Source organism: Alternaria ventricosa (genome assembly GCF_023758065.1).
Source record: "Alternaria ventricosa strain BMP 2768 chromosome Unknown scaffold_14, whole genome shotgun sequence".
NCBI lineage: Eukaryota > Fungi > Ascomycota > Dothideomycetes > Pleosporales > Pleosporaceae > Alternaria > Alternaria ventricosa.
This window is the reverse complement of record NW_026055694.1, coordinates 15677-39635: the sequence shown is the minus strand read 5'-3', so window position 1 is coordinate 39635 and position 23959 is coordinate 15677. Positions and strand designations below refer to the sequence as shown.

The 23959-nt window shown below is 41.5% G+C and overlaps 4 protein-coding genes across 4 annotated transcripts; 2 read left to right on the top strand and 2 right to left on the bottom strand.

Annotated features, from left to right (window-relative positions):
- Positions 1-1602: 1602 nt before the first annotated feature.
- J4E93_007589 (uncharacterized protein) lies at positions 1603-3450 on the top strand (the record flags this gene model as incomplete). Its single annotated transcript, XM_049345495.1, has 1 exon — positions 1603-3450. The coding sequence occupies one exon, from the start codon at positions 1603-1605 to the stop codon at positions 3448-3450; it is 1848 nt and encodes a 615-aa protein (XP_049197022.1).
- Positions 3451-3968: 518 nt separating this feature from the next.
- Positions 3969-4292, bottom strand: J4E93_007588 (uncharacterized protein; the record flags this gene model as incomplete). Its single annotated transcript, XM_049345494.1, has 2 exons — positions 3969-4106; positions 4188-4292. 2 exons carry the CDS (start codon positions 4290-4292, stop codon positions 3969-3971), a joined length of 243 nt encoding a protein of 80 aa, XP_049197021.1.
- A 760-nt stretch (positions 4293-5052) lies between these two features.
- J4E93_007587 (uncharacterized protein) lies at positions 5053-6421 on the bottom strand (the record flags this gene model as incomplete). The annotated part of the gene is made up of 7 exons (XM_049345493.1): positions 5053-5704; positions 5767-5823; positions 5876-5962; positions 6014-6043; positions 6099-6109; positions 6175-6197; positions 6370-6421. 7 exons carry the CDS (start codon positions 6419-6421, stop codon positions 5053-5055), a joined length of 912 nt encoding a protein of 303 aa, XP_049197020.1.
- Positions 6422-7047: 626 nt separating this feature from the next.
- Positions 7048-12429, top strand: J4E93_007586 (uncharacterized protein; the record flags this gene model as incomplete). Its single annotated transcript, XM_049345492.1, has 5 exons — positions 7048-7095; positions 7155-8786; positions 8840-8935; positions 8987-9743; positions 9788-12429. 5 exons carry the CDS (start codon positions 7048-7050, stop codon positions 12427-12429), a joined length of 5175 nt encoding a protein of 1724 aa, XP_049197019.1.
- Positions 12430-23959: the final 11530 nt, after the last annotated feature.

Below are 23959 nucleotides of genomic sequence, written 5' to 3'. Positions count from 1 at the left end.
GCAATGCAGGGTCGTATCGACCCCACAAGGCTGCTTATCCAACCTCACGGCAGGAAGAGGAGTATATACCTCGCGATTGGTGAGCTCGACCAGTCTGCCCCCTTCTACCGCGTCTTGTACGGGATCCCGAGGCATGGCGCACCCATGTAGCTGGTCAACTGGTATGCGAACGTTCAGATTGCGGTAGTATCTGTGTTCTCCGTCTAACGTAGCATCGCCTGATGTCTCGTGTCGTGTGTAGCGGAGAGGTACGTAGCTGATCCAAGGGTTCCATGGGACGAAATGGCTTGGTAAAGACATCTACGTCCGCCACTCGACCAAACTTTGCATCTAGATAAGATAGCAGGGTTGGCATGCACCCGGGGGATGCGGTGGCATCAACCGGGCGGTGAGACGCGCTGGGCCTCTACAGCGTCTTCAGGGCTTGGAGGTCAGCTTTCGCACGTGCGAAGCAATGTCCAATGAAGGGCCTGGTCTCCTCACGAGGCAATCGATGTGGGTGAAGTCCCTCACAGAGATTGTAGAAGGACTGAGAGGATACAGCCTCATGATTCTGCTCACAATGGCAACGCGCGCATTGCACCAAGCCCATTCCATCCAACATGGCAAACTGCTCCAAAGTTTTGACGGATCCCCGAAAGCCCTACTTACTCGTGCTGCGTCTGAGACGGGTCCCGCGCTAAAGCGAGCACCAGTGCAATGGGTCGGCGTTCAGGCAACCAACTATACCTCCTCCCCGGCGCGCAGGCCTCTCGTTCACTCGTCGCAACAAGCATTAAGGACACAGCCACGACTGCCTTCACCGTATACTCATCCCAGCACCAGCACCTTGCTGCGCATACTCAACACACGCTTTATGACGCACAATTGCCTGCTTTCCGCTTCATCTGTTGCACAAAGCTTTATATGGCTGGAATTGCGCCCTTTCTGGAAATATTCACGGGCGGCAAGGCACACTGTCGCCAGCCGCGTATATATACTTCTGGCCCCATTACTTTCAGCCTTACCCGATACCGATCGATCCTTCGTCTTCTGTTGCTGAGATTCCATCTAAGATATTTACATCTGCCATAGGAATGACCCACACATTCCGATCACCGAATCGAACATCATCGCGCTTGCCAATTATCCTTGAGTACTATCGGGCTAGTCGACAACAATGACTGCCCCTCCAGCCGCACGACCGCTCTTCTCCGCCCATCACATGCAATACGCCTATCCTTCACCAACCTCGACGATCGCATCGGACTCAAGCTTCTATGGAAATGTCATGTCGCCTCCGCAACAACTCAATGGTGAGCGTATCTTTTCGTATCATTGAACGGACGCGATGCGCGTACCACATGCGGAAGGCGCTCTCGCTACGGCCGAGGTCCACTGCTTGCGCATGCTGCACCTACGCGGTGTGTAACACGATCACCAATATCAGCACAACCCCTGATCGCCATTCCCAGCTCACTCAGTGGTGCCAGACGCTAATACCCAGTAGAACTCATGCCATCTCGCAAGTCGAGCTCTTCGCCAACGGCCAAGTCACCTGACAATGCGAGCCTTAGATGGATTACCGCCACCAATCCCCGCGATTTCAAATCAAAGGCCGCCATGCAAACCGTACGCCAGACCGCAATGGGAAGCTATCTAAAAGCTACAAAGAATCAGACCAGCGACAAAAACAGGGCCAATAGCGAAGCCTCGGATCATTCGCGATCGAGCTTAGGATCCCAAAGCACCACGAAGCCACGAACAATCAAACCACCAAAGGTCAAGGCAAAAAAGAGTGATGATAAGATACACCGGTTGTTGCAGTCTACGAGCAGCACCCAGGAGGCTCCCAGACATGAAACACAGTTAGCACGGACTGAGCCTCGTCAATCGACCATTCTCCAGACACCCATTGTTGTTCCAATAATGAGTGACTATCTGTATCCATTCGACCTAAAGCCAGTGCCAGATTTGAGGTGTCTTGGAAATGGCCTCGACCCTTTCGGAACGATGTTTCAATCGAGTGACACCCGCGTCAACGTCGAGAAATTGAAGCTCGAATGCTCCAAGTACTTCGGCACGGAGGGTCTGGGTAGGTACTGGATCCCCGAATGCCTGAACTACGCACATACCTTCCTCAGCACCCTCTACATGGCTTCCGCATACGATGATGTCGTCCACAATCGCGAAATAGAGAGTTTGGAGACCGCAGCACTGCGCCAAGATGTCATACATTTCGTGAGCGGGAATCTCACAGACGCAGCACAGAGTGTGGCAGATCACAACATTATCGCCGTCAGCCAACTCATACTGGGGGACGTCATTAGTCGGTCCGATGCAGGCCTACACTTCCACCAAAACGGAATTGCAATGATGATCAAGCAGCGCGGCGGACTTCAAAACTTGGGTGTCAACGGCCAGCTAGCATCTGCAGTCTCGTGGGCAAATCTTGCGACTGCGGCTTTGCAGGAAGTCCAACCAACTCCGATGTACGTCGAATACTGTAAATTGCGGGCGGTGAAGGCATATCCCTTGGTTGTCACGATACCGGAATCGCCACTCTACCAGCCACACAAAAGATTTGTGACAATCGAGAGGTCGCAAAACTGCAATCCAAACGCGCAAAGACTTCTGGTCGACATCCACGCCATGACTGAGATGTTTCTTGACACCAATAGCTCGAAGCGTACCGGCAACTCCAATAAGATCCAACCCGTCTACGACCGCATCGTTCAATCTCAATCTGTACAACAATCTCGCAGAACGACCATTCTAAAAAAGAGTGACTGGAAGTATGAAGCCATTCGCCTCGCCGCGATTGTACAGGCTCAGGCCATGTTGGACCAAGTACCTTTATCAGAGGCGCTTGACCGAGTGCAGGTACCGGAAATGCAACCGGCTATGTTTAGCTCGTCCGCGGCCTCATTTTCCAACGACTCTTTCTCCTCGACCGTTGAATTCCAGGACGTCAGTCCGGCTACTGACTTCTCCGAGAGTTCTTTGTTTGGTTTATGCAATGAAGGCTTTCCTTTCAATCACCGGCCTTCGAATTCGTCCACACTCTCGCGACCTTCACTTTCGACATTGCAATCAAGCTCATCGGACGTACCGCTTCGGCAACAAGTAATCACACGGACAATCAGCGGCGACACCATCCTCCAACAACTACGAGACGCCCTCGAGAACTCCGACCTTTCAGACTGTTGGTCCGATATGGCCGGAGTGCTGCTGTGGATTGGCCTGGTCATGGGAGCCGCGAGCAACAACAGCAAAGACAAGAATGTGCGAAGATACTTCTCTGCAACGACAATGCGCGCATGCATCATGCTGTGCTTTGAGCATCCTGAAGCGATTCATTCCACGATGCTGAGGATGACCGATCTTGTTGCAGCCTTAGGCAGGAGGTCTAATGAGGGACAAATGATAAGAAACGACAGTTTCGTGTCAAGGAAGCGATCGAAAAACTGAAGAACTACCATATGCACAAGTCAAAGGAAACGACGTTGCGACAAGCTTTCTCCACAGTGGCAATGTCTTTCGGCGTCTCCGAATGCTCCACCTCGAATCGGTATCCGTGCTCATGTAGGGCTGTAGGGCTTAGGCTCGGGGCTGACAAGGCTGCGCCTTGCTCTTTCACTATCTCGAAAACATTCGTGGGTATCTAGGCGTGACATCTACTTTCTTTGTACGGATGTATATACTTTCACAATTACTGTACGATATCATTGTAAGGCGTTTTAGGAGTTCTGTTGTTTACTTTAGTCGGAAAGATGGCGACAAATATCTCTTTCAGACACACTCTCGTTAAATATTACTTATCACTCATCACTCCATGCGCGATGATGTCTCACATCTCTGTGATTTGATATATTCTGATATGTGTACTAACAAGATCTGAGGCCTGGCTCTCAAAGATTCATGCCTTCATGCCTTCATTCGTCATGGGTGTTCCCTCACACCGAACGACCGTGCCATGAGATGACCGCTTAACCCTTGGTAACCTTGTTGATGGTACCGTCCTTATCGAGGTGAACGTTGAGCCTCTCGGGCTGGAAGTCCATGGTCTTCATGTCGCCTTCGTTGAGAACGCGGTGTTGCTGCGGGAGGTCTGTCTTTGCGAAGGTCTGGGAGTGGCAATGTGTCAGCGCTGAAGTTCAGGATGAGGGATAAGATAAGGAGATGTGTGCTAGGAAGAGGCAACTCACCATCTCGTCATGCTGGTCTCCAAGCTTCTTGCCCATAAGCTTGCTCATCCAGTCATCGTTGGAGTTTCCGTCCTTGGACTGCAGACCGGGGACTACGAGAGGCATGTTGTGCGGCGGTGTTCGGGTGGTATAGAGTCTGTGTGGATGTATGTGTTTGCTTGCGCGGAGTTTCGAGAGTGGTCTTATCGTGGAGGTTGTTGTAGTGGTTTGTTTTGTAGTGTTGGATAGTGGGGTAGAGGGACAGGCAGTACTTATGCAAGTAGACCCTGGCTGGCACTGGCGTGAACTAACTTGTTTGTTTGGGCTTTAGGGGTCACCAGGCAGCAAGATGGGCTATGGTGAGTGCGTGGAGGGGAGGGTGACGTCATCCGTGTCTAGCCGCGTAAGTGGGGTCGTTTGGGGTTGATAGAACGCGGGATTGGCATGTGTTAGGCTGCGCTGGTTTCGGGGTGCGATTTTCCACTTGTCGGAGATGCTGAACTCCTTTAGGAAAGTCGTTTGAGCTTTCGCCCATGTAGACTCAGGCCGGACTTGACTTTAGTCGAGCCCTTCTACCTGGCAGCTCTAAAATGTGTATGAAAAGTGCTGATCTTGGGCGTTCCAACTACGAAAGATGACAATACCATCTAAAAAAGCTCAGGACGCGAAGCATTTATGATCGGAAGTAGAGCGACACTCTCAAAGCAACGAAATGACCAGCACAAGTTCACACCATCATAACATGATTTGAAGGATGTGATTTGACCCCTTGCTTTGTAGCAAGCGGATACAGGATACGTGATCTACATTACGAGATTTCTTTCTACTCTTGACTGATTGGAGTGGTCTAAAGACTACGCGGAGTGACACCGAGTCTAGACATCACTTATTTGCCGTCACGCATGTTGCGGAAGAAGTCCATAACACCAGTGAACACGACCAGCAGGATACCACCTCCAGGTCCCAATCTCAGGACCTTAGGTGTGAATCCCTTGTATAGTGCCGCGAAGCCCTCCTCCTTCATGACCGTACCGAGAGCGGGCCATGCCCAGTTGTACTTGGGCACCGACCCTGCGACCTTGGGAGAGTTCTGGATACGCGACTTGACGACGTCCATGGGAGTGTTGAGGATAGTACCGACAGTGCCACCGATAGCACCGGACATGAGGTCGTTGGTGATCTGGCTCTTCTTGGTGGTTGCTGCGGGCAAGAGAGCGCGGACCTGGAAGATGCAGCCGAAGTATCCAGCGTTCCACAGGATGTGCCTCCACATGGTCGACTCAAGACCCTGGTAAAGGGTGAGCGGTCCTTCTTGCTTGACAATCTTGGTGACGCAGTCCACCATGCCGTTGTACTTGTGGGCTTGCGCCCTGTCTTGTAACCGAATCTTGACGAGCTCGAAGGGTACGACGACGAAGGCTTCGGTGGCACCTGCGGTTGCGCCGGTGAGGATGGAGAGCGACTGATTCATCTTGGACTGGCCGAAAAGGTTGCGGTAGAAGGAACCCCATGAGTCATTGGCCGCGAACTTGGTGGCCCTATGTCGCGTGAGATGAGTTCCTGCATTTTCGAGATCAAAGAAGTATGGGAGCGCGCGTACCTCTTGGGAGCTTCCATAAGGATAGGCGCGGTGATACCGCGGTACAATCTCGACGCACTGGCAGATGTCAACCCCTCTGGTTCATGATCGCAGGAGCGTCATAGCGTACCCCTCATTCTTGATGATCTTCCTGAAGCAGTCCATCATGCCATTGTAGCCCTCGTCACCGACCACCTTGCCAGAGGTCTGAAGTTGTCTGCGTATGTTTAGAGGCGGTCCAGCGGTGGTGTCATATACGGTCGCTTACATCCGGGTCTTGACGACGTCCAGCGGGTACCTGAGATAGTGTTAGTGCTTGAGTCTCGACTGTGTGGGTGCAGGATGGTACATACATTATCAGAATCTATAGATGGAGCTTGATTAGCATAGTTCATCTCACGCGAGCCCCATGGACGGTTGCGCACTCACTTCTGACACACCAGCCACGGCACCTGGACATTGTTAGTACTGATTGACATAGCTGAAGCTCGACTGGCACGCAGGAATGCCCTGCGCGACCGCTGGAGCGAAGCGTGTATAGATTTCTTGCTTGGAGCGGATCCGGATTTCTCTCGGGTAGCTGTCGCATCGGAGCGGAGCGGTGTTAAGACAATTGGAACTTACCAGCCGCGAACTGGTAGACGAAAGGCAATGGCTTCGCATCGGCAGCAGACATGTTGGCGGTAGTGGTAGGAGGTAATGGGGTGGCCGAGGGTGAGAGAAGAGAGATGGCCGCTGTTGAGTGAGCGATTCACGGTCGGCGCGCACAATCTGGGGAAAGAGTGCTAGAGCGTGGGATGAATGTCCAAACTCCGCTTAGGCGTGGTCCTAGCTTCCCGTCTTCGGTTGACACCATTTCGATTGGCGCAGAAGCAACTATCTAACCCGTCCCTGCCTCTAGACATGTCTTGATACTTTTGTGATACGCGGAGCTACCTGCGATACGCCAAGCAGTGTCAATTCCGTGACTGTATCAATCAGGATGTCCGAAGACTATGACGGAAGCTTCCACATGCCAATCGGCTTAGACCGGGGCTATCTACGATTTCAAATCTACAATGTAGTCTTCAATCGAACCGACCGAATTCATTGTGCCTGTGTTCCCATAGATGCGATTCATGCGAAGAGTGGTTCAGGCCAGCGCAGGTCCCCGCACTCGGAGCTGTGTCGCACATCGGCTCAAGTCAGCCGGCCCGATCGCCACGTGATAACGAGCCCTCGCCTCACCCAACGTGATTGGCCACTCACGACGCGTCTCTCGCGTTCGGTGCTTTCGAGACGCTGACGCTACCAACCATCTCCATGTCCACGCGACAGAGGTCCTTCTTTGACCAGAACCCGAAGCCAAAGGTACTTGGATAGCCCGCTGCCTTCACTGCCGGGCGCATACTCACCTCTCACCCTCGCAGCAGCAGTTCAAGGGCCAATGGAACCGCCCACGCAACTTCCCCCACCAAAACAGTAACCAGGCGGCGCCGCAGGCTCGGCAGGTAGTTACTGGCCCTCCCATCATGCCTTCGACCCAGACACGCACCAAGCTCAAAGCTTTTCAATTCATCGAGGGCGCGCCCACCGCGGAATCCCTTCGACAGCGCGAGGCCGAGAAGGAAAATCTACCTTCGGCGCGAGGAAAGACACCAAAGCCCATGGGGACACCAAAGGCGAACCGTGTCGCGAAAGATGTGGGAACCATGAACAAGACTCCAAAGCTGCCCACCATTCTCGACTGCCCGCCGCCATCAACCCCCGCCACCACGAGGCTGCCGCTTGCGGACCTCGTGGGCAACGTCGACGATTCCTCGAGACACGCGCCGCAGCCTGTCGCCTCGCCCGAAGAGACGTTGATATGGAGGGGCTCGCAAGCAGTCAACACGCCTTTGCCCCGGAAGAACAAGAAGCGCGCTAGGAGCTCGTCGCCTGTCGGACCGTCGCAAGACGAACACAGACTCGACGGCGCCAGGCAAGACATCACGACACCCCAGGCCGACCCTGCCATGGAGCTGTGGTCACGGTACACAAACAACAAGGGAACACCAAGCGCCAACAAGAGCATAGCCTTCGCACATCTCATCAACGAATCGTCACCTAGGTCAATGGCTGCTGCTGGAAGTGTCAGTGGGCTTCGGAGGTGGGCAAGCTGTGGCGTAGAGTTCCCAGCATCGACCCGGAAGAAACGGAGAACCCACGGTGTGTTTCAGCCGGAGCAGGAAACTACAGAGGACGTGTTTGCCGGCGCATCTAGTTCGGATGGAATGATGCTTGGACAACCCGCGAAACCCAACATCGCGAGCATGGTTCAGCGCATGAGGGAATGCGTATCGAAGTCACAGCCGCGCATATCGTCACAGATGCCCTCGAGCTCATCACCGTTACCAGGGGCTGGCGATCGCCAGGACCAATCGTCGGGTTCTCCTCTCCAGCGGCGTGCACGCGACCATCTTGCAGAAACCTCCGAAACGATACGGCACGAGTCGGCACCTCTAGAGGATACCGTGGACATGGACGACGAGCTTGTTCAAGAAGATGATTACGTGGAAGCGGCTCCGAAGCCACCGTCATCGCAAGGATCCTCAGATGATTTCGGAGACGACTTCGACGCTGACATGGTGGAAGCTTTGGATATAACGCCTCGATCTGTGCAACCTCCACCGCCCGCGAAGTCTGCGCCCCCGGCACGATCCACGAGCTACGTTACCATACCCACCGAGCCCGTCCATCCGCCCGCACAACATCACTATACAGAACCAACACCACAACAAGGCAGTGACGACGATGAGTTTGGCATGGATGACGAGGACGACTTCGCTGCGGATCTGGAACATGTAGCATCGCTGTACGATACGCGATCTGTAGAGTCTCCAATGGCAGATCAGACCCTGACCGCAGAGGCGGAAGCTGTGGAAGCTACAGCAAGTGCAGTGTCAGCACCTGTTATCAGTCTTCTAGACGACGACGATGATGACGATGACTTTGGAGAGGACATTGATGCTGACGAGTTCGCTGCCGCCGAAGTTGCAGCCACACAGGTACCTGCCAATACTGTAAGTAGAGTGCAAACCTGCCCCTGACTAAAGAAGCCTGCTAAATCTCGAAGAGTCAACAGGACAATAGAGCAATCCAGCGATACCTTATCAAGCGCGTGGACGAAAGCTCATATACCACTGATCGCGGCTACCAGATGCCTGAAAAGGTAAGTTACTAACCCAAACGTCGTTTGACTACCCCAGCTTACACGGTGTAGGTTTTGCTCGTCGAGGAAGAGAAGACAAAGTTATTCAAGGCGATCACTCTACGTCAAGCTTGGTTCGATACCCCATGCACTACGGGCTCGTTTGTGCATATCATCGGCGACTTTACATGTACTGGACAGTGTATCATTGATGATCACCACAACATGCTCATTCTTCATCCTGATCATCTCATCTCATCGACTGTTGTCGCTGACTCTTTTGGGTGTTTACGACGTGCGGTGCTGCAAGACCGTGTAAAGGCCACCAGCAAGGCCAACGCCCCAATGCTCTACGGCACACTGCTTCATGAGTTGTTCCAAGAAGCCATGAAAGCGAACGAATGGAGTTCTGTATTCTTATTGGACACCATCGAGACACTCTTGCCGAACCATCTCGAGACCATACTGGAGATCAACTCAACATGCGAAGCCGTCAAGGAACATTTGAGCAGCAAGCTGCCGGAGCTACAGGCGTGGGCCAAGGTTTTCGTCCGTGCAGAACCTCAAGCTGATGCCGTCGTTCGAGAGCGCAATGGACGACAGTCGACCATGAGCATCAACAAACTACTTGATGTGGAAGAGCACGTGTGGTCTCCGATGTATGGATTGAAAGGCAACATCGATGCTACTGTGCAAGTGACAATGCGAGATGACCTCGGGGAACGTACATTGACAGTGCCTTTTGAAGTCAAGACTGGCAAGAACTCTTCGAACGCTGCACACGTTGCTCAGACCGCTTTGTACAACCTGTTGTTGTCGAACCGATATGGTACGTCCTTCAAGCCAGATTGCATCCCTCGCTAACTTTCCCAGACGTTGACATTGCTTACGGTATCTTGTATTACCTTGAGACTTCCGAGATCAGCCGTATTCCTGCGATTCGCAACGATATTATCCACATGATTATCAAGCGCAACGAGCTGGCATGCTATGTCCGAGACCGCATCGAACTACCGCCAATTCTGAAGGAAGACTTCAAGTGTCAAAAGTGTTACGCACAGGAGCCTTGCTTCCTATACCACAATCTCGTTGAAGACGGCAAAGGCGAGATGTTGAATCCGAAAGCGAAAGAAAGATACGACGAGCTTGTGAAGCCTCTCCAACCTTCTCACCAGGAGTTCATGAAGAAGTGGGACACGCTGTTGACAAAAGAAGAGACGGACATGATGAAGTTTCGGCGAGAACTGTGGACCATGTTGAGCACCGAACGGGAAAAGCTCGGTCGCTGTTTCTCAAACGTAATCTTGGAGCCCGGATCTGCCCATGAAGACAAGAACGGCCAGAAGATAAACCGCTACAACTATACGTTCATCAAACAACAGCCGGCCCCGGGATTTTCCTTCACTGAGTCCCAGCTCATCATCGGAGAGCCTGTTGTAGTTTCGGATGAGCAAGGCCATTTCGCGTTGGCCAATGGGTATGTCACTAACGTAAAAAAGCGTCGCATAACGGTGGCTGTCGACAGGCGGCTGCATAACTCTCGAACTAAGCTACCCGGATTCCATTCCCAAAACAACCAAATCTTTGCTGGTATTATGGAGGTCACCAAAGAAGGCGAGACTGTGGCGGAGTTCCAATCTGATGAGGAGCCCGTACTGTATCGTCTCGACAAAGACGAATTCAGCAATGGCATGGCTGCAGCACGCAACAATCTCATCCAGATCATGGACGACAGCGTATACAAGGCCCACGACCTTCGCGCGCTAATCGTAGACGGTCGAGCTCCCGCGTTCAAGCCCGTACCAGATGCGCTATCATTACCTCAGTCATCGCAAATGTCTATGAATTCTGATCAGCGCGCCGCCGTGGCCAAAGTCATGTCTGCAAAAGATTATGCCCTCGTGTTGGGTATGCCGGGAACCGGAAAGACGACTACAATCGCGCACATCATTCGTACGCTAGTGGCGAAAGGCAAAAGCGTTCTACTTACTTCGTACACCCATACTGCCGTCGACAATATCCTTCTCAAGATTCGAGATGACAAGATCGGCATACTACGCCTGGGCGCTGCGAAGAAGATCCACCCTGAAGTCAGAGAGTTTGCCACGCTTGCTGCGGAACCGAAAGACAGCCTCGAGGAGCTTGAACGCTCATGGATGCAGCCGCCAGTCGTGGCTACGACGTGTCTTACCATCAACCATCCCCTATTCAACCGCCGCGTCTTCGACTACTGCATCGTTGACGAAGCATCTCAGATTACTCTACCTGTATGCTTGGGGCCCATTCGTATGGCTCAGAAGTTCATCTTGGTGGGCGACCATTACCAGCTGCCCCCACTGGTCCAGAACAAGGAAGCCATGGAGGGCGGACTTGATGTGTCACTGTTCAAGCTCCTTTGCGAGGCTCATCCGCAGGCCGTCGTTAGTTTGGAGCATCAGTATCGAATGTGTGCTGAAGTCATGCTGTTGTCAAACACTTTCATCTACTCAGGAAGGCTGAAGTGTGGTACGACTGCTGTCGCTTCCCGCAAGCTCACCGTCCCAAGGCCCGACGGTCTCATCGCTTACCACCACGGTCCGCATCAGTCTAGATCTGATGAGGTAGAGCCTTGCGTTGGCCCTAATACCGCACGCTGTTGGATATCTCGTTCCTTGTCGCCGGATCAACCTGTTGTGTTCGTCAACAGCGATCTCATTTCATCGACCCTAGAAGCACAATCTGGATCGCGCATCACCAACACCCTGGAGGCACGGCTTGTCACACAGCTCACGGTGTCTCTTCTCAGCCTCGGTGTCCCCGCGGGAGAGATTGGCATCATAGCATTCTATCGTTCACAGCTCGCCCTGCTGCGACAAAGTCTGGCTTCTGCATACACCCAAACGCAATCCTCTGAACTCGCTGCCCCCGTCATCAGTGGTCAAGGCTGTACGGGTGTGGAGCTACATACAGCAGACAAGTTTCAAGGCCGCGACAAGGAAGTCGTTATCGTGTCTTGCGTACGGAGCAACGAGAACGGTACAGTCGGTGATCTTCTGAAGGATCGTAGACGCGTCAATGTGGCTCTGACTCGCGCACGATCAAAACTTGTCATCATCGGTAGTGAGAAGACGTTATCAAGCAACGAGCTTCTGCGTGATATGGTCGCCCTCTGCCGAGAGAAAGACTGGGTACTTGATCTCCAGCCCGACATGGTTGAATCACACACCTTCGACGAAAGCATTACACAGACAAGCAAGACACCTGTGAGACAGTCGACCTCTTCCCTGTTCACCAGTAAGATGTCGAAGAGTCCTAGCCTAACGCCCAGCCCATCGAAGAAGCGCAAGGCACTTGGCGATCTGACAGCGAAACCTGGTCAGGTCAACGCTAGGAGTCCGAAGAGAAGAATCGGCAGTAAAAGCGCGAGTAGAAGCCCTGAAGAAAAGAGGGTGCCCGGAAAAGTCATTACAGCAGGAAAGAGGGGCGTATTGGACGGCAGACCAATCTTGAGGGATATTTACAATGGCGCCATCTAAAGGACGGGTATTTTGCAAAGGGTTCACAGGGGCGTTCGCGTTCAAGAGCCATCATATTGTGTGAGTTGGATGGCTTCTTCGATGTTGTTTTGGCAGGGTGTAGGATAACAAACGACGGACTTTATGTAGGATAGTAGCATTATTAGATATTAGCGCAGCGCAGAGCAGTATCGCACGGGGCGACGACTGTACACGCTATCAACCTAGCAATGGATATACAGTTCAGTGGCCTCCATGTTCAGTATCCAATCATGCTTAAAGTGTTTGTCTGTCCACCAGGCCACGATGGAATGCTTCGTCTTTTGCAAAAGCCTGCGCGCCAATATACGTGTTCTCTATCAACTCACGACAGCAACGTGGCCAGCTATCTGGTAGCTCGCTGACGTTTGTGTTCTCCGAGCTAGCGTAGGAAGAGACCTGAAGATGCAATCTGCTGGTCCATTCAGAGCTGCCATCATGTCACCCCAAAGACCGAAGTCTAGAGTTGAGCTCTTGCATATGCCGATTACAAAAATCGCTCCGCTAGCTACTGAACAACTCGGCAAGCATCCAGAAACAGCAGAGGCTGTGCGAACAGAATCCCCGTTGCTGCCAGCCCCATGATGCTTCATCAGTCCTGGCGTAATAAGCTACGCTCTTACAATTTATATACTGCAACCTCAGACCTAGTTGGACCGGCATTTCAATTTATCGAAGATGCTACATTCGACTTTCGTCGGCCTTAGATCGAGTTGAACATGTTCAAGAAAGGTCAAGTCATTGATGCTCAATCGGCGTCTTTCATTGGAAGCGACATGCGGTATTAGATTGAGGCGACTGTACAAAGCATTATAAGGTCTTTCGTTTAATGCCACGATCGTTCTTTCTTCATCCTGCTTGATTGCGGTACTGCCGTTTTTGCAGGCGCGGTCGATATCTATCCAAGGAAGCAATAGCAGCGGAGCAGTGAGGCCAGAGGCAGAACTGATGAATGTCGCACTGTAGGGATACGAGACCGCTATTGGGGTGTCGTTGAGCACTTTCAATGATGCATGGGCAAGCCTTTGGTGTAGTGATAGCTTGCTGCGGCTGTGATGAAATCGTACGTTTGCATTAGGTGCAGTGACCTCTGACGATAGCCAATGCTCAGAGAAGGCAGAGTGAAGATATTCTCTAGCACATCCTGTTTAGCTTAGAGCTGAACGCTACGAGTATCCTGTTGATAAGCGGACCCCATGTTTTCATTTCTGTTTCTGGTGCACTTAGGCAGCGCTACCGTACGTATCGCAGTCTGCTACCTCTGTATAGTTTGATCTTGCGCATACGATCTCTACATTCAAAACTAGTGCCAGACTTGGTTTTATAACTTTAAGCAAGTTCAAAGTTCTATTTCCACATTCGAATCGCGGCGAAACCTCGAATTTTATCGCTGACTTCGTCGGCTAATACGAAGGCATCTAGGTTGCCAACCAGGTTATAGGGGCAAATAAAGGAACAAGTCACCGTATGCGATACCTATACCAACGAGAATGGTGGTGTGTTTCGCAAAGTGCCTATCATTGTCAGGATCTCGTGCACAGCATGCAGATTGCTGCTGTCGTACGATATCCAGGTAGCCACGCCGCCGATCAATAGCTAGCGCCACGTAAGACCGGTCCCGTATCGAATAGAAGGCGCATTCGCTCGCTCGTCAATGCTGCTTTCGTGCACTCTCAACGATGCAAATTGAAAAGGCACCCTTGTCAACGTGCTCAATTTAGTTCTCGCAAAGATTTCTTAGTCTTCGGCCATTGGTGGGAAAGACGCTCGGACGGCAGCACTACGCCGCCGGCTTGCATCAAATATTGCCCACCGTCGAATCACCTAGGCAGGTGAGTCTTAAGAACATGCCGAAGATACGGCTGAGAGCGCCACTTCGGCTGCGCGTGGGCTGATGAAGCCATTCGGATACTCAGCTCGGCCCCGTCGCCTCCCGCCGCGGACCGTCCCGTTTCGTGTTGACCGATGGCATTCATAGGTGTCGCGCCTAAGGCTCCATGTTCGAAGTTTCGTGAAGATTCTATCACTCTGAATTCCCAGTTGGACATCATTCATACTCAATGAAGACCCTCGTCGGTCTAACTATCTGGTCGTACTTTGCCCCGGTTCTTGCCTACGACAATGGCCAGTTCAGGCAGTTCTACGCTGCGGGAGGTTGGGATCATGTATTGCAAGATCTAATGGAACACAATTGCACATCTGAATGGTCGCAACTACAAGCTGATCCTGGACAAGGGAGTTGGTTCCTGGTGGCCTGCATCCTGGATCACTTCACCGAAATTCGAAAGACGGAGATGGCAATCGTTTCTGTCGTGCTGGGTCTGTTACCTATGGCACTGCAATTTGTCGGACCAAAGGTGGCTGACCTCGCGATTCTGGGCATGCGTCGTCCGGTGTTAGCAGCTCTGATTTGTGTGGGCAGCTCCTGTCCGACACTAGAGACCGACCGTTCGGGGTTGGAGACCGTGAGAAACATAGGCCACGCACATGGGGGTGGATCAGATGACATTCTCTGGCCGGTAAAGCTGGACGATCCCCCGTTCTCGGTCAAAGCTTTGATATCAGGTCTTGAATACGCTCTTGTGGGCACAGCAGCGGCAAATTCGATCGTCCAGGGATGGCAGCTCAGCTTCTGGGCTATCACCTTCATCTCAACTCTCGTGGGAACATTCGGGAACTCGGCTGAAGGCTTCTCACCGCTACTCTGGGTCTTTCTTCCATTACCAGTCCAGGCGCTCGGCATGTGTGTCCTATTTCTGGGAAGTGAGGCCGAAGATCGAGCTGAAATGCAGGCGACCTCACGACATTCCCCGCCGATCGCTTGGTGGCACCCAATATCATCCCGCGCAAGACGTTGGATGATAGGGGAGATAACGCCACTCGCGTTCAACATCCACGGAGTCGGAAGAGAAGAAAGGGGGCGCCTGGCAAAGAGCACGAGGTATTGGATGTTGTTCCTTGACTGGGCGATCAGACTTTTGGTCTGGGTCCAAGTTATCTACGGGACGATGGTACTTTCAAGCGAGCTATTCCTGTCGCTGTTTACGGCGCTTGAGGTTGTAGGAAGGTTTCTTGCTGGTGCGATGGTATGTCGCGTGGTCCTAGAATTCGAGATGTACGGGCTCCGCGAGGTGCCTAAGAGCAGACGGCGAACTACCTCTTAAAAACTAGTACTAATATAAGCAAACTATTCTTTCTTACTATAGAAGTAAGTATATTACTTTAACTTCTAGTAGCTATATTTCTTTAGTATTCTTAGCTATTACTATAGTACTTTCTACTTAGTTCTATAAACTATATTTAGTATATATAGTAAAGTAATAACAAGAAAAGGTTATTTAAAAAGTTATAGTTTTTAAAGCTATATATCTAGAGAAATAAACTAGCTAAAACTAAAACTTTTTGTTTTTTTAATAAATTAAGAAGTTTTTCTTTAAGTTTATATTTTTAGAATCTAAATTAGTAAGCTAAAACTAGTATAATATTAGTAGTATTAAAGCTTACTAAAAAACTCTAGTTTTTAAAGTTAATATTATTTTATTTATAGTATTAATTTAGCTAATATTCTAATATTTAATTATATATACTTAAATTTATTTCTAGTTTAAATTAAAAGTTATTTTATTTATTATTATAATAGTTAGGTTAAAATAATAATTATTAAGCTTTAAATATTATAAGCTAGCTATATTTAGTAGCTAGTACTTAGTATACTAACTTTTAGCTAGTTTTACTACTTAATTATAGTTAAGTAAGCTTTTAATAGAGTTATCTATAAATTTTTATAGTATTACTACTTACTTTTTCTAAAATAGTAGTAAAATATAGATATACTACTTTTCTACTAGCTTTTATACTTAAAAAGCTAGATAGCCTTTTTACTAGTTTTTTTTTAGTGCCTTATGCTTAATTTTACAGACTCTATTTAGTAAAAAGACGTTAAAAGACGCCTAGCTTTTGTTCTAGGACTGCTAGAAGATTTTAAGATTTTAATATATTTAGTGTATATTACTATTAGCACTAAGGCTTCTAACTAATAATATATTACTTTTAAGACCTTACTAAGAAAGAAAACTTTATATTAAGTAACGCCTATATTAGTATATTAACGCCTTACTGTATTTAATCTTTAGCTATTAACATAATATAACTTAAGCTAATAAAGATAACTACTCTATTATAGCTTAGTTCTTAAGAGTAACTATAATAGTAGAACACTAATATAGCTACTATCTATTTAATAGTATTATTATACTAGAGGTAGGTCTTAAATACCTTATCTCTTTTAGTCTATTTATTACTACTTTAGCTAAGAATTCTAATAAACGCCTTATACTAGTATATAATAGCTACCTTTATCTTTATAGGTAGAGCTATCTATAGCCTAAGCTTATATGTAAAGTTATAAGTATAAATAGCGTAGATAATTAATAAATTACTCTAAGTAGAAAGAGTAACGCTAGTAATATAATAACTATTTTATTACTTTTTTTAGAGTAGGTATAGCCTACAAAAAAACTTCTATATATTACTAGTAAGTTACTTAAAAGCTTAGCTATAATAGAGAACTATAGAAGGTTTTAGTTTATATATTAAAAGCTTTTATAGTAGTAGTATAATAATCTTAATAGTATTAATAGTATTAATAGTAGTAATAGTCTTAGCAGTCTTAGAACGTAATATAAGATAAGTAAGGTAGGCCTTAAGAGCTCTAATAATAGCCTCTATAATAGCCTTAATAATAGTCTATATAATAATTACTAAAATAGCCTAACTAAAAGCTTTCTTTTTAGTAGTAGTCTTAGAGCAGTCTATAAAAGCTTTAATAAGTAACGCAGTATAAAAATGTAATTAATATAGGTATAGAGAGAGGCAATATAACTAGTAATAAAATTAGCTTTAGACTTACTAACGCTAGAAGAACTTATAAAAGAGTAGTAACGTAGTTAAGAGCTTATTTAGTATACGTATTAGTGTAGCTTTTAGTATTAGATTTAAGCTACTATTTACGTCTTTAATAAGTTTTTAGATCTCTAATTTTGCTATAAGCTATAGAATAAGAATAGAGGTAGAGAATAAAGAGTATATATGCAGAAGTACAATTTTGTAAGCTAAGATTTTAGTATTTTATTACTTTGCAATCTATAGCTTAGTTAGTTATAAGCTATTAAGAATATATAATTATATTATAATTCTCTCTACTATAGTGTAGGTAGACGTTAGTATTTATAAGATAGTTGCCTTACTACTCTAAATTTTAAAAGCTTTAACTACGCTAGAGGCAGCAGCGCTAAGAACCTAAGCCTTAGCCTGCTTAACGCCTACACCTCTAAACGTAAGATTTTAACTTTTTTAGAAATACGTCTTTTTGTGTACTAGTAATAGACCTTACTCTTTTTAGACTAGTTTGCGCTGTAGAATTAGTTTGCTAATAAACTAGTTTTTTTTTTAATAAACTTTAAATACTTTTTATAAAATTTATATTTTAACTATAAGTAGAATTTTTAAAAAGAAAAGTTTATTTCTTCTAGACTAGTTAAAGATAGATAGTGTTCTAGAGTTTCTAGTACTTTTTAACTTAAACCTGTACTTAAACTAAAAAAAACTTAGCTTTTTAATAAGAAAAAGATTTCTAAAGACTAATAAGAATTAACTAAGTTATAATTAATTAAAATTTAATTAAAATAAAGCTTTTTAACTTCTTTTAAAAAGAGGTTAAATTATAAATATTAATATCTTTTTTCTATGTTTTATATTTATAAAGCTTTTAAAATTTTATAAAGTTTTAGTAATATATATCTTAAATTTTTTAGTTATCTAGATAGCTTTTTAAATAGAGATAGTAATATTATAAGCTATTACTTATAGTAGAGTAATAGAAAGAAAAAGATATTAGTAAAGTTATCTTTTTTAAAACTATATAACTAGGTAATTAGACTAGCTAAAACTAAGACTTTAAGTACTTTAGAAAGCTAAGAACTATCTATTTAAAATAGCGTACTAGCTTTTATACCTAGTTAGCTTCTAGCGCTAGTAAATTAATATTAAAAAGAGTACTAAAAGATCTTTTTTTTTTAGCTAGCTATACCTTTTTAACTAAACTAAAAATCACTAATTTTGTTTTCTTATATTATTATCTAAATTCTATTCTATTTTTTATAATTCTTTAAGTATTTAATAAAATATTCTTAAAAGGTAATTATATAATTAAAAAAAAGATATAAATAAAACTTTATCTATATTATATATTTCTTACTAATATAAATACTTATATTCTATATAATTTAGATTCTAAATTTAAGCTTTTGATCTTTAGTTCTAGCTAAGTAATACTACTTTAAAGTTTTAAGTTCTTAAAATATTAAGTTTCTATTTTTAGAAACTTTTCTATTATAAGCTACTAGTATATACTTATATAAACTACTTTTATTAGTATACTTTATTATATAATATATAATTAGCTTTTTATAGCTACCTTAACTTTTCTGTTATTAATTAAGATACTTAAAATAAAATATTAGTATTTTTAAAACTAAGCTATAATCTTAAGCTAAAGCTTAAAATTACTTAGTACTAAAGTATTTTTCTTAAATAAGTTAAAGTAAGTTATAAAGCTTTAAAACTTAAATCTAAAATCTTAATTTAAAAATAACTAAAAATAGCTACTACTTAAGTATTAAAGTATAGAATTATAATAACTATATAGACTTTACTAGAATTTTAAAACTATACTTTTTCTTACTATAAAATCTAAAGTAATTCTAGATAGAATTAAGCTACTCTACTTTTTAGCTATACTAAAAAGTAGTAACTAAATTTTAGTAGAGCTTAGTTATAATATAGGCTTTAAATAAAGTATACACTTATTATGTTATACTTTATACTATATATAATTATCTTACTTCTATCTAATATTTTCTTACTTCTATCTAGACTATTAATATATTATACTATATAGTACACGCGCGCGTAATTATCTAAAGTTTTAATATTTCTTAATAAGACTTAGAGCGTAGTAACCTAACGTAAGTATTATATTAGCTTACTACTATAGCTTTAAAACGCTAATCTCTATAATTACTATAATTATATATAGCTAATTATAAAAACACTTCTAGTCTACTAATTAAAGAGTCTACTTTTATTAAGTTTAAGTTAACTTAAGAAGCTCTATAAGTAGAGTAATAAAAAGCTATACACTAATTTAGAAAGGTATAATTTAAAGCTTATTTCTAAGCTAGTATAAAATAACTCGAAAGCTTACTAAGCTAAGACAAAAACTAGATAAAATATAGATTATTATCTTTCTTTTAAGAATTTAAAAAAAGCTTTAGTCTAGCTAGGTTAGTTATCTAGATATTAAGCTTAGAAGAATTTAACTTTTAAAATACCTTTTTGTTTTATTACTCTACTATAGTAAGTAAACTAACTAAAAGTAATTTTAAAAACTAAATTAATATTAATTACTTTAAAGAATAATTAAGCTTTTTTAGATTCTTTTAAAACTTATATATATTATTTATATAAACTTATATAGACTTAGTTCTTCTATTATCTTTTTAAATATATTTTAACTTAGTACTATACTTATTATAGTAAAGTGTTAATATAGAGTAGAGTAATAAAATATTGTTAGTAACTTTAGATAGTAGTCTTGATATAGGTATATTTTCTTAATACTTTATATTTACTATATATAGCTATAGTAATTAATAAAACTTTTTTTTCTAATATTTACTATATATATATATAATAATAATATACTTATAAAGAGTAATAGTAATAAAGCTTTTTTAGTAGACTTAAAAGTATACTTAAAATTATACTTAAAAGTAGTAATAGGCGTAAAGCTATAGAAATATTAAAGTATTTTAAAAAGTTAATATAAGAGCTTTCTAAGACAAAGCTCTTAGTAAAGATTTTAGTAAGAAAAGTAGAAGTTAGAGTAAACTTTTCTTTAGCTATAAGACTAAATAAGTAGAAGTTTAGAGAGCTACGTAAGTAAACTCTAAGTCTAGAGTAATATTAAATTATAGTACTATACTACTATAAAAAAAATCTATTTTTATAAATAAACTATAGTATAGAAAATAGTAGCTTAGAAAGTATTAGAACTTTATATATAAAGAATACTTTTTTTTTTCTCTATTCTATAACTTTCTATCTTAAAAACTTTCTTCTTATATTTTTAAGAACTTTTTATATCTCTATAAACTCTAAATACCTAAGTACTACTTTAACTTAATATTGACTAATATCTTTAGAAATATTTAACTCTAACTTTATTACTAATAAAAAAGCTACTATTATAGTTACTACTAAAGTAGCTACTTCTAGCGCGCTTTCTATAAATTGCTTAATAATTAAGTAAATAGAATATACTATATTAAATAAAGTATTAAATAGCTATTACTAGAACTAAAATATAATCTTAAGAACTATAGTTCTTTTTAAATATATATTAGTATTATATACTACTAAGTATATATATATATTACTAAGTATAAGTTTTAAGTCTTAAAATAAGCTAATATTTAATATACTTTATTATAAAAGTAGTTTGTAGTTACTATTTTTATAGTAAATAAACTATATATACTTATAAGTCTAAACTTATAAACTACTAAAGAGACTTTTATAGTATAGTAGTATAAGTAGCTTAAAGCTTTAGAAGTTAAGATTACTAAAAGTTAGGCACTAATAATAAAGAAATAGAACTTTATTAATCTAATCTTACTTTAAAGTAGTAGTATAATAAATAGAAGTAAGAAGTTTTTTATATTTTTTATAAAGTATATAACTATAAAACTACTAAAAAGTAGATAGTAAAGCCTAGTATAGAAAGTAGTAGTAGAAGCTAGAACTTATTAGTATAGATAAAGAATGCGTAAATAGGTAATAGTACTTATAGTAATTACATAATATAGCTAGTATAGCTAGACTTGTAGATAATAATATATAGAATATAACTTAATTATATAGATATTATATAAATATCTTAGATTATCTTAGAGGCTTTATACTAGTAGTAGACTTACTAAGTTATCTTTTAAAGTTACGCGTTTATATAAAGCTAGTATTAGTACTAGTTAATAGTCTAGATAGCTATTAGTACTATATAATAAATACTAAGTAGTTAGTATATTATAATTACGCGTGTCTCTTCTAGGCCTTAGAGACATAGCCTACTACATTATATTTTATAATATTATACTATATTATAAATAATAAATAAAGAAACTTTTTAGCTATTAAAACTAAGCCTAAACTTAAACGCCTCTTACTACTTACTTATACTACTTTTCTTTCTTATATAACTTTACAATAAAGACTTATAACTATATTAACTTATTTATTACTACTAATAATATATAAATAATACTTAGTAGTTACTACTATATTATACGTAATCTTTCATAAAAGTAAGCGCTACTACTACTACTACTTCTATTATAGTTATAATTACCTAAAAGCTTAAGATAATTCTAGAATTAATATATCTATAGTGTTATAAAAGAGCTATACCTTCTCTATAATTTACTACGTTAGTTCTAATATACTAAAAGAGTCTTTAAAGTACTTATAGTCTACTAGATCTATTATATACTATACTATAAGCTTATTAATAAAGTATATAGTATTCTAAGTTACTACATTTATTAGATTAATTATCTACTACTCTACTTAACGTTTACTATATTTTATATATTACTAACACTTACCTACTATATTTCTAGTATAAATAATACTAAGAGTTTATAAGATTTTTCTTTTATAGCTATAATACTTTAGATATTAGAAGCTTATTAAGAACTTTCTATTCCCTTCTAAGTAAAGTATACTTTACTTAAACTTATTATTTATAGGTTAGTATTATACTAGCTATATAAAAAAAAAAGCGTCTTAAGTAGATATAAAGCTAAAAGTCTACTTTTTATACTTAGCTATAAAGAGAAGAAGATTACTTATAAGCTTATTATATTCTTTTAGCTACTTTATAGTAGAGTTTATACTATTATTAAAGAAGTTCTAGAAGTAGTTATTATAAATAGAGATATAGTCTTTTACTATTAGCTAGTTTTTATTCTTAGAGTTTAGTATGAACTTTTTTTTTCTATATAGGTTATTATAGAGAGAAAGAGTAGACTATATATTTTTTAGTACTAGAATCTTAAGTTTAAGCTTATTTATAAACTAGATTTTATTATAAATAGCTATATTAATTAATTAATAGTAGGTAAAAGTAGAAAAAAGTAAGAACATAAAAAATAAATAAATAAAGAGATAAATAGCTATTAAGTAGAAGTTATTACCTATTTTTTAACTCTTTATAAAAAGAATTATAAGTTCTATACTTTTATAAAGCGTTCTACTCTATAAAACTCTATTAATTATTAAGTGTTAAGACTTTATAGTTCTAGACTTTTAGAACTTTTATAACTCTATTAAGACTTAAGAAGAATATATACTATAAAACTTTTAGAAATTTTAAAACTCTTTATTAAGACTTAAGAGGCTCTTAACCTAGACTCTCTAGTCTAAGTTAGAATAACCTACCTATATACGTCTACTTAACTCTTAAGCTTACTAAAGCTATATAGCGTCTTAGACACTTACTACCTTAAGTAGCTACTTAGCTAGTATCTTTATAATATACTTATACTTATACTTATACTTACTTACTATACGCTTACTTTACGTACTACGTTATTACTATATACTATATATATTATATTATATTATACGTATATACTAAGATACTAAATATAGCGTTATGTTTAGCTACTCTTATAAAAATACTATTACTAGTAATATTATAATACTATTACTATTACTACCTACTACTTTACTATATAAATATCTATACTAATATAAAACTAAACTAATATATTATACTACGCGCCTTAGCGCTTAGATACTTAAGTATAATACTAGACTATTTTACGCCTTAATAGTGTTTATCTAGATTCTCTTTTTACTAATTATTTTCTTTTTATTTAGAGCTATACTACTACTCTTTAAATTAAGAGTACCTAGTACTTTTTTTACTAGCTTCTTTAGCTACTTTAGCTACTTACCTATAAAGCTATTATTATATATTACTCTTACTTACTCTTAACTTCTACTTATTACTACTATATACTTTACTTACTACGCTTATATACTTTGTACTTTAATATTTTTAAAGCACTATCTAAATAACTTTATAACCTTTATATTTAATAAGTTATTTACCTTTTTTTTATAACTTAATAACTTTACTTTTTATTACTTTTTAATACTTTTAGTATTTAGATTTATAAAATCTACTACTTATAAGAGCTTATACGTAAGTTTGTTTTTACTAGTTTTTTCTATACTTAATTAGCGCCTATATATATATATATATATATATACTTTAGTAATACTTACTAGCTTTTTTAGGTAGTTTTATAAAAACTAGCTATATACTTTAGCTTATTTATATATTTTTTACTTTAAATAAAATGTTTTGTAATAATACTTTTTTTTA